General features: G+C 32.6%; 1 protein-coding gene across 4 annotated transcripts; it reads left to right on the plus strand.

Annotated features, from left to right (window-relative positions):
• The first annotated feature begins 5611 nt into the window (after nucleotides 1-5611).
• Nucleotides 5612-11741, plus strand: LOC142982613 (stress-associated endoplasmic reticulum protein 2). 4 transcript variants are annotated; one of them, XM_076129203.1, is made up of 3 exons: nucleotides 5612-5749; nucleotides 7117-7227; nucleotides 10844-11741. In XM_076129203.1, the coding sequence occupies exons 2-3, from the start codon at nucleotides 7141-7143 to the stop codon at nucleotides 10949-10951; spliced, it is 195 nt and encodes a 64-aa protein (XP_075985318.1). In that variant the 5' UTR covers nucleotides 5612-5749; nucleotides 7117-7140; the 3' UTR covers nucleotides 10952-11741. The 4 variants fall into 4 exon arrangements, with proteins under 4 accessions (XP_075985318.1, XP_075985321.1, XP_075985320.1 ...); XM_076129206.1 differs by lacking the exon at nucleotides 5612-5749 and adding an exon at nucleotides 5876-5894; XM_076129205.1 differs by lacking the exon at nucleotides 5612-5749 and adding an exon at nucleotides 6000-6020.
• Nucleotides 11742-11860: the final 119 nt, after the last annotated feature.

Below are 11860 nucleotides of genomic sequence, written 5' to 3' on the forward strand. Positions count from 1 at the left end.
CCATTGAACCATTTCTAAAATACGCAGACCTAAAAAAAGTTTGCACATTTTGGCGCCGCGCCTTTACACACGACTACACAAGGAGATTCAATACTTAAAATATAATCTCTTCTATTTGCTCAAGTATTAAGTAAAATTGTTAGGTTTTTGTTTATTGTTTAATTTCACGGTGATTTTATATGATTTGTTGAGAACTGACAGGTTTTAGATAAATATTGGTTAGACGGCGCCATTGCGAAGTTACTCTAAGTATGGTTTTATTGGCGTATTCTGAAAGTCAGTTAGCTAATTATTATAGTAAACATGATTTTAAAGACGTGTGGTAGGCGTTCAGTGATGAACTTAGGCTATAAGCAACGGTCAGCGAGTAAGTAGTATAGGTACTAGTAATGATCCTGTAACCCGGTTAAGTGATAAATAAATTCTAAAAGTGATAAATAATAAACCATGTAAGTACCTAGAAGTCGGTTATAGTTATTCAACGCATTCTTATAGAAAAAAGAGCAATATCCAATTTAATGGAATGACAAATTAATTAATCTAGTTTAGTCCTGCAGCTAAAATTTTAAATTTTCACGACCTGGGATAGTTGTACCTCGTCTGTACCTATAGCAGAAATTTGACTCATATAGGTTGTAGACACACTATTCCGACCCAGGAATAATTAAATTTTACCGTCGGGGTTCACAAAAAAATTATAAAAAAAAAGTCACGTATGCCTACTTTCAGAAACTTTAAAAATTGGCACACAATGTTGCAAACTGGTGTTCGACTTTTTAATTTTATTTTTTAATCGGGCGACGGCAACGCGCATTCTGCCTGATTGGTCCCGTGACGAGGTTTGACGTAATGCAAGGAGGTGGCAACATTGACGACCACACAGCTTCCCGCAAGTTATCGTTTATTAACCAAAATCCAATTTTATAGAGCCTTTTGTTATCTAGCCATGTGTAACGAGGAACAAATATGGATTTTTTGTTATTTTTCATTTGACGGCAGATGTGGGTGGCTGGTGGTTACGCAAAGGTGTGGAAAGATTATATTGATTTTAATCATAAATATTTTATTTTTATCTTATTTTTGATCTTAAAATTCGGGTGCAATTTCCGACGGCAATCATGACTCTACGCTACGTCTATTCAAAATCAGATTAAAACTTGCAATTTCCATAAATAGGTACTTTAAAATAAGAAGACACGTTTTGCGAAAATCAATATTATTATGACTTTCTCATAAAATCATTTTCAGAAGCTTTAGCTGACTAGTTCTTAATTATTACAGATAAAAATGCTTTTTAAATAAATACTTATACCTAAAGGTACGTAGTAGTTAACATACCATAAGTACATAGATAGGTATGTACTATGTAATGAAGTAATAAAAAATACAAAACTTAACCTTATCGTTAGCATCTAAAGATACTCTGATAAACATAAAAATCTCTACAAAAAGCATCTTAAGGCTAAATAAAAGTAAAAAGGTAAAACTATCATTGTTACAAAGTAGGAGGTACACGTATAAATATGTCCATTGTCCTTTAACATCGTGTTTATGCGACAATTGTCCTAAAATCCGTGTTTATTTGCTCATTGTCGTATTGTCTACTGTCTGTTTGTCGCGTACCTTAGAGATGCAAAGGTAAGCTGGCGGAAAATCGGTTTAAATATGTCCCTCTGTTAAAAGTGCCGCGAAAATAAAATGCAAAAAGCCTTTATCGGTCTATCAAACTGAAATAATACCTTTCAGTAAGTCTGTACAGTAAGAGTGTTAGTTTATTCCAACATGCACCTATTGTGCTTTAATTTTCTGTTAGAAAGATACTTCTTTTATTAGGTTAAGCATGAAAAGCGGGTAGCCATTCGTTACGTCCTTAACTTTAAATAGATATTTAGTAGAGTACCTACCTAGTATATGAGTGTTTATTTTTCTACAAAATGAGATACAACGACGCTAATTTTAAGAATTTAAGATTTATTACCCGAATACTTGTTACAAATTTATACTATGCAGTTTCGGCAAACCCGAAGAAGTCTTATTTATCACAGCGCTGTTCCATACGCTGAAATCTATAGTACCTTAACAATTACTGCATCCACTGCCACAACTTTTCTGATTATAGACACTACATTTAGAGCAAAAAAACACAAATTATTTGATTACAAAACACCACAATTACTAAAGCAGAAAAAACGCAAATGAGCATCAAAAACCATTGTTTTTCTTCGTCGTCTACAGGATTAACTGTGTCGGTCAGTGACGGCCCTTAGTCCTTACGAAGCCGACCGACAGTGGCGCGGGGAGACCGGTGGCGCGGCTGTTGGCGCGGGTGGCGCCAGACATCGCAAATACAGCCTCGTCCTAAGATAACACGTAAAGAAAGTACCTTTTACTTTCTAGTTTCATTGTTTTAATAACTTTTTCTGCTGGTATTGATCCGAACACACATTTTTTGTACTCAGACAAATTCTTAAACGAAATGTTGCGAAAGTTTTTGAAGCATTTGTATCTACATCATTTCCTCTGTGGATGGGTGACCATCTTATACATATCAAGTTCCTCTGTGTTTCGGAAGGCACATTAAATTGTGGGTCCCAAATGTAATTTTCAAAGATCTTTGACACTCGTTAACAGTGGTCAGACGCTTGAAAGTCTGACAATCAGTCTTACCGAAGGGCACCTATTGTGTTAGGTATAGCCCAGGTAACTGGGTTGTGGAGGTCAGATAGACAGTCGCTCCATGTAAAACACTGGTATTCAGCTGCATCCGGTGAGACTGGAAGCCAACTCCAACATAGTTGTAAGGTTAGGCTGATGGTAGTGCTAAACTTTATCAATAACGAATCAGCTTTACATAATAGATGGATGACTCATATAATAGATAATACAATATCAGAATCACTAATTAATGAAGAAGGTATTGTGCTTTATGTGCCTAAATTATGTATTTATTAATTAATTATGTATTAACAAGATCTCTGATAATCTGCTAATTAGAGTTCAGGGAATTATACAGACACGTATCGGATAAATCGGCTAAAGTTTGAGTCATAGGTACATACCTAGTACCTAGATAGGTATGTAAGGTTATATATAGTCAAGGATAGGTACTCTACGTGGCCTATGGTCAGTACCTAGGTACCCACACATTGTTAGGAATTCCTAGGTAGGTCCTACGTAAGTTATTAGGAATTCTCACTGTAAAGCCTAATTTATGCGATACAATTAGAGTCGTTCGGGTCAACTGTGCGCACTTTCACCTTTGGGACCACATTGTGAATTAGAACAGTGTAATCAAGACAATAAAAGTAACATATCAAAATAAACATTTATTAGACTACAATTTGGAAGACAAACCAAATCTGTAAGTATATTAGTTTTCATTCAAACAGACAAAAACAACTGAAAGTCGGAATGCGAACACTTGACCCGTGTTGTGGGTAAGTGTGCGCACAACTATGGGGTAAATAGACGCACTTAGGGCAAGTGAACGTATTGGTTAATTTGACCGAAATTAATGATATTAATTAAATTACTTCACCAAAATTATCTATCCATTGTAGTAAATTTAATGAAAATTAACCAGAATCGAAGATTTCCTCCTCAGAAATTCCAAACACCAAACCAACAAAACTACTTGAACATTCTAGGTATAAAAATAAAAACTTAATTAATCAAATTAAATAATTTGTACTCTTTCTGGCTTAAACCGACCCATTGAAGATGCAGCTACGTTTTATTTAAGTCTTTTGCGAAAACATGACTCGCTTATACCAATTGCTCCTGTAGCAGTACGTTTACTTTTACCCTGTTCAATAAGAGCTTTTGCTTTAGCGATTTGTTGTAACAGGCGCAAGTTCAGGTTTTGTTCTAATATAATTTCGAGGCATTGCGCTACACTAAAACAAATAAGTAAATAAGAGTTTATTTGGTACTAAAATTATATACATTTATTATTATCTATAAGAATCCGGGGCAAGTGTGCGCGTGCGCCCACTTACCCGCGCACACTTTCCCGCAGACCCCAAAATTGAATATAAGAACCACTGAGTCCAAAGTAATGAATATAACTTTAGATAACGCTTACAAATTTCAACAAAAATATCCGCATAATTAAAAAAATATGACTTTCCTGGTGTTTCTTTAAAATCTTGCGTGTCAGAATGTTTTCCAAACAACAAGAAAGAAACAATTAAATGGCCTAAAACAGTTTTTTGCAAATAAATAAACAACAAAGTGTGGTGCGGCGCACTGACATGTCGGGACTAGTTCGCATCGTTTGTAGCTAGGATTGACCAAAACAGTCACCCACGCCCCCTCACCCCGATCAGAAGATATAGGCACTGCGCTCACTTACCCACTGCGAACAGTTACCCCGAACGACTCTAAGGTTTGCGGATTAAAAGACTTCCTTAGGAAATTACGCAGAAATACCTCTATAAAAAAAACTCCTGTAAAATTACAAACCTAAGTACTAGGGAAGCCTGGTTACTATTTCAAAATGGTAACTTTAGTTTATTATGACAACAACTAGAACACTCATTTTTTTTTAACCTTAACCCTAGTACCTTTCAACAACTTTAAAAATAAATTCTAGAAAAAGTCATTTACCACAATTTTATTTAATAACGTTCTCCCTTCGACATTCAAATTCAAATGGATTCTATCCGTAGGCGTCGCTTTCGAAGGCGTTGTCTCAATCGGCCAATCAGAACGCAAGGATCACCCTTCAAGGATAATAGTGGAGTCTGATTGGTGGGCTCGTTGACACCTGATAGGGATGTCCTGTGGATCCTTTGGAAACGGTTATCTCTTTCGTTCTTGACGCGTACGCTGTATAAGCGTGCGATCTCTTTTTGTTATTGGTACTAACGTTTTTGTTATGCGTAGCTTAATTGTTATGATGTAATATTCATTTATTTTTATTGGATGTACCTTGGATAAAATATTGCTGTTTATTTTTATAGGGCTTCGGAATTTGGTTTACGTAAATGTATAAAGATATGGATTATATTTTCTGTCTGAAACAGCACGTCTTTCTATTTAAGTAGTAGTAATATTACTTGACTATTTATTATGTTAATTTATCTAGCAAGAAATAAGTGTAGGTACAATAAACAAATAAAATTAACGAAGACGATGTTAATTAGTCTATTTTTTTTAGAGCCGAACTGCTAATTCCAAGACCATAAATAGACACTCCAAACTCAGAAACAATATACATTATAAAAAAATAGAAATAAAAAAATATATTTATTCCGTTACAAGACTTATTTATTTATATTTTGTGGTTACGCCATTTAGTGTCATGTGCAACTAAAATAACGACATCTAGTGGCAAATTTTGAAAAGTTAAGCTGACGCTATCTCTTGATAGCCTATGGTTAACATTTGAGATTACACCTCATAATTTACTTCTAGTAATCGACACTAGATGTCGTTGTTGAATTCAATATTTAATAAAATGTATGTATTGTTTAATAGCTGTGTAAAAGTTTCTAGTTAAGATTAAATGCTTTTGAATAAAAGCACTATACTATTTTATTGGCTAAATTGCCAAAGTGTATATTTTTTGGAAAAAAAACAGTGACTTTATTTACTATTGTAACATTAACTGACGCGTGTCTGGGACATGCGCAACACAACAGCTTTCAAATAACGCGTTTGACATTTCTGTCATTTCACTTTTTACATACGTGTCAAGCAAACTTGCGCGTTTGGCTTTAGCAGCCCGTAATTTTAGGATTTAATTGTGAGTAAAATTGAATTTTTATTGTAATTGTTGTCTAAACGGTCAGTGTTATTATTGTGTGCATCTACCTCGCATTTCTTTCACGTAAAAACCAAACATCAACTTTTACATCAGTCGGCCTGTTTACGGTGTAGTTTTATTACGTGTATGTAAAAACATTTTTCTCGATAACAACGCTCGATTTAGTGTGAAATTCGCATTAATTCTGTGAATATAACTCATTACATCAGTAAATTGCGCATTTCGCTCGTACATTTCCATCAAAAAACAGGTTTGTTGTCGCTATACATAATGTCCATCTGTGTCAACACGGTTTTGTGTTTTTAAGTCTTTTTCCGTGAGATTTCACTAACTTGCTGCGTAAATTATAAGTGAAACTCATTAGATTAACGAGGATTATTGCAGCGTCCTTCGATTTACTGATTTAATTGGGTATTTATCATTACGTTGTGATTAAGTATTGTTTTTAGTAGATAAGGTAATTTCGTGACACGTAGCCAGCGTGGAGAGTTGATAAAGGTCTGTTTCACAATAGAGTTTAGTGAGTAAGGAGGTCTTGACGTGTCTTATGGTATAAGATAACTGTGTAAAGTTATTTGTCCTATATATTGTGTGTAACTGTATGTGGTGACGTATATCGTCGGCGAAATATCTAGAAAACCTGTTGGACCTCTAACTGTGGGTATAGAAAGTGGTGTTTTATTGAATGATAGTAAAAGTGAAGTTAATTAACTGTAACTGTAGACACATTTTATGTAGTTTTGTTGTACTTTTTATGTTTCCATATGGTACATGAAAAAGTTACTTTTGTAGGATAGTAATACTGTTTTTGATGTAGAGAGTAAAAATACAGGTGTAATAGCTACATAGAATTGTATATTACCTGGTAATAAGATTCCATATTGTGTACTTGCAAAATAATTCAAGTTATTGTTATTTAAATTGAAGTATAATCCTATATTATATCAGTTTTGTTCTTATAACATAAATATAAATAGGGAAATTTCTAGAATTAATTACCAAAATGCATCATGCAAGCCCGTTTAATTATTGCGAACCGATGGTAGGTTCTAAACCGGGAAAATCAAAAGAAACTGAGCAGTACTTGTATCAAAATTATAAAATTTTTCCTAGTGTTTAATATTATGAAATGCATAGTGTTTAATTGAATGATTTAAACATAAGATTCGATCCGGAGTTTAAAAAAATAAATAAAAAGTGTTAATTTAAACTATAACCTACACGTAACATGACGTTACTTCAAATCCAAATCAACTACCCTAATATCTAGTCTCAGCCTTTACAAATAAATACCACAATTGTGGGACCATTTCCTTTCACTTATGTAAGTTTCTCTTAATTTCCAGGACAAATATAACTGCTTATTAAAAATGGCACCCAAACAGAGGATGCGCATCGCCAACGAGATTGCCAGCAAAAACATCACACTCAGGGGCAACGTACCTAAATCCACCAAGGTAAGGACATTACGTACCTTGTTTATGTTTCCTATTGGGCTTGTTGCCATGTCTTACATTATTACTATGTTTAAAACAATGTCTCCACTACTAATGTCTAAATATCTTTAATTTAAATTAAATTTTGTTTCTGTCTTGCCCACTGACAAAACTATTACGATATTTACTTAATTCAAAAGTAATTAGGTACTTTTACATACCAATATACTCAATTGATGAAATCTTTAATTTGGATTACACTATCAATTCAATACAGTATTACCACACAAATTTTTATGACCTAAAGATGTTCCTGCCATACAGTTCCTCTATCTGATGTGACCTAAATCATCATCATCTGGAATAGATGGACATACTCCAATGATCAATTGTTAAAATTTGACCGAACCAAGAAACATTATTTCAAAATTTGTGACCCTCATCTCCATTGAACCAATGAGTTACATAACAATTGTTGCATCTGATTCTATTACAACAAAATTAAGTAATGACCATTAAACTGTCCAATTAAAATCACTAGATCACTACAATCTAGTAAAATTAATAAAACTCAATATATTTGAAAGATAATGAAATGGAATAAACGGTCAATATATTTCAAAGGTGATGAATGAAATGAGATGGCTTGTATGTTTAGGGAATGAAATATTAAGTAGAAGTGTCAGGCTTCAGTTAACAATTAGATACAGTTTTGTTGAATTGTGTTTCAAAATTATTCACACATGATTGATACCAGTCATTTGAATTTTTTTACAATATATACTAAGTAAAACTTGGTTTTTATACTTATTACGCCGCGCGTTAATGAGTTTTAAACGTGATACTGTAGGCTACTTTTGCTTTTATACAAAAGATATTTGCTTACTGAGAGAAATAAGAGCTATTATGTAACATTTGATGATGCAGTAATTAAAACAAAATTGCTATTATCCATTCAAGCCAAACTAGGTCAAAAGCCTCACTTTTTTAGTATGATTACACAAATCTTGCTAAAGTTCAGCATTCTTTAACAATCGAGAAATAAAGTAATCAAAAAATAAAGTTTAACTTTTGAAAAACTTGAATTCCAAAGTATTAACTACAGTAAGTATGTTAACATAACTGTTACAATGATTAGCATGTGGCATGTGGACACTAAACATATGACAGTTCATTGACATTTGGCCCTTACACGATATGAATATAGTAGATTAGAAATCAATATCAATACAAATACCCACTTTATATACTTAACTAACTTACTTTGGCATTGATCTATTTAAAATTGTGGTTTTTGCAACCAATTTAATTCCCTGGGATGTATGTACTGTCCCAAATATTAACTAAATTGTTTTGTTTTAACGAAAGTAACTGATGACATTCACTGGGATGCATCTTCTTTGCCTAGTTTTTAACTAAATCATGAATAGTTGAGAAGTCTTAAAATAAAAGAAGGCCAATTAAACACATTTACTTATATACTATCAGCATGTAAATTGTACAGTTCTAAGAACCATTTAAAGATTAGGCTCTTTTTTAACCAATTTATTTTAATACTAACTGGTTTTACTTGTTATACGAAGATGTAAATTAAATATTCATAGTATCTTCCTAATTATATACTGTTGCTTTTTGGACTATTCATTTAAAGTTATTAAAAAATATTTGTTAAAGTTTAACACTGAAGTTTAGTATTTAGAAATACTTTTCTTGTGTTTACAAAAAAGTTATTTCAAACAATGAAGTTATGATTTTTTTTGACTGAAAATATGTATGTTGTTACCAATTACCAAACCTTTCATGTTTAGGAATAGCTGTTGTTGGGTTAGTAAACAGACTATTTTATATTTTTTATAAAAAAAAAATTGTCTAATATTTTTCACATTTTACCAGAAACACAAAAGATTGAAAATAAGTCAACATCCCTATTTAACCCACTGGTTTCTTTCCATTATTTAATTAATACTCAATATCTCATAAATTTTTATTTAAAAAAATCAGTGTCATTCAAAAAATTATCTCACATTTTTTATTTAACCCCTCCCTTATCAGTTTTACAACAGATTACATTGTAATATGTCAGTTAAGATAACCCCTACCACGTTTCATAGCATGTGTAAAACATAGTTGCATACCGTTGAAGTTAAAAGTGAAAGTTTACGTTCGTACGTACAATAAATTGCGCCGTTAGTGTTTATCATAGTAGTTAAATTTTTATACTATCTTAATTGGTACGATTGGGTGACTCCAGTCAATGTTTTTGTAGTAAAAAATGGTAATGGTATGAAAGATGTTCTTGTTTTGAAGAATATTGTAAATCGCGCGTGGTGCTTTGTTTTGAATCATAGTGTACCAGAATATCTTCTATGTAATAAATTGTATATTAGAACATTTTATTATGAAACTCATAACACATAGTTCTTGCGTTGCATGTTTAATAGAATACGGGAATTAACGCGAACACGCATTTTACCTTAAAATGCCTAACGTTTCGGCGCAGGTTGCGCTCGCAGTGGTCTAAAATGCGTGTTCGCGTTAATTCCCGTATTCTATTATACATTAAACATAGTTCTGTTATTGTGAACTTACCATCTTAAACGATCAAGCTATACACTTGAACAAATACTGCGTCATTTTAAAAACGCAGTAAGTAAAAATGTCAAGGATAGGAGCTGCTTAAATACTGCGCAGTTATTATATTTCGTACAAAACATACGTTTTAAGACGCATTTTATTAATACATACATAACAGATGTAGGGAAATGTATGAAATACAGTCAAATTTCACCATTACAAAGTTAGTCCTATGTAATGGGGAGCGGGCCTATGGCCATATACCAGGCACGTTACTATTCAACGGCAACAATTCAGAAATATTTTAACATAAATTAGAAAAGACCACTAGCTCTTTAAGAGAACCGGGAATCGAACCCGAGTCCTTATGATCAGAGTCCTACCGTCCTTACCACAGAGGCAGTTTGCAAATACATTTTTCAAATAGTATACTTAGCCATACTTTTTACGCAATATGTTTGGAATTTCAATTAAATGTATTTTATAGGAATGTTTTTCAAACATAACTATTAAATTTAAATTGTGCATGGTGACTCGTAACTTGTTTAAATTGATTTGCAACACTGTTGTAAGGCGTTCTAAATTGGCAACACTATTAGTATTTTGATTTAAGGAAATGGTCGTAAATGTAGTTTTAATTAGATATTGCTGTTAATTATTGATTATGGCTTGATTTGATATTAATTAAACATAATTAGAACAAGGGAATCATAAATTATGTTCATAATGTAAATGCAGTAACATTCCTCTCTTTTAATAATTTAGAAATGTACAGCAATTAGTAAATTACTTGCAAAGATGGCAAAAATGATGAAAAACAATCTTTTGATCTCACTAAAAAAATAATATTTCATCGGAATCGAATCCGCAGTCCCGCAGCAATAAACTATATTATGCTACTTTATAGTATCTATAGTTAGTATATAGTCAAGAGACCACAACTCTTTGTGCTATAATCTGAACCAAATTGCTCCAACTCTACCTTTTTCTGCCATATTATAAGAACGAAATGTCTTCAAAACGAAACTACAAAATCTAATTTTATTATTTTTGTTTGTTACAGGAGAAGGAGGACCAGTACCCCGTAGCTCCATGGCTCCTCGCTCTCTTCATCTTCGTAGTGTGCGGCTCAGCAGTTTTCCAGATCATTCAGTCTATAAGACTGGCCTAGGCCTTCCTGTGATCCCCACCCTGACTGAACCTACTTGTGGCTTGTACCGTTTCCTTCTAAGTACTTATTTAAGTATTCAAACCACCGGCGATAGAACACCTCCGCGCCACATCTACTACCCTAGTACTTTTATCTCGAGTATTTAAATAATACATAGATTTATTCATAGTCTTATTAAATGTAATGTAATGGTAATATGATATTTCGATCTTTCGAAGCTGTATATCTATTATTTTATTATGTAAGACTTACTCTTCCATTGAAACCTTGCAAGCCACGACACCCGTAGTAAATTACAATTTTTATAAAAATGTCCGCAATAGAAGTTTTTTTTCTAATTGCTTCTATTGAAGGCACGACTGCGCGTATCTCTCTATGTAGCTTTCGAAGTTGCATCGTTTTGTGTTTAGTAATTTAAGCGCAGGTAAAAACATATAATCTCATCGTGGAAGATAACATTGTACGTATATTCTTGTATAATATAAAAATATTGAATTTAATATTAAGGTGAAGAGGAAAATCGAAAGCATTTAGAAGATATTGTTGAAAATTCATTCCTATACATTTTATTTGAGACCAAGTGTTGAAAGACGCACAATGTCCCGGCTTCCAACATCGAAGCCGACGGATCTTTTTGATTTTTAATCAATTTTAGTTGATTTATTAATTAAATGAATGTAAAATATGAATTTGTTTTATATCCGCGCCAAACTATCGAAATTATTTGTCGGTACTATTTTTAATTTTAAATGTAATTTATTTGATTAAATACAGTATATTTGTCATATTATTATCAGTTTTTTATTTAACCCTTTTAATCTTAGTACTAAGAATTTGAAATATATTTCAAATTTATGTTTAAAAATAATGTGTTTCACCAAATGTATGCACTTATATCTAATAATAAAT

Source organism: Anticarsia gemmatalis, chromosome 22 (genome assembly GCF_050436995.1).
Source record: "Anticarsia gemmatalis isolate Benzon Research Colony breed Stoneville strain chromosome 22, ilAntGemm2 primary, whole genome shotgun sequence".
Taxonomy (NCBI): domain Eukaryota; kingdom Metazoa; phylum Arthropoda; class Insecta; order Lepidoptera; family Erebidae; genus Anticarsia; species Anticarsia gemmatalis.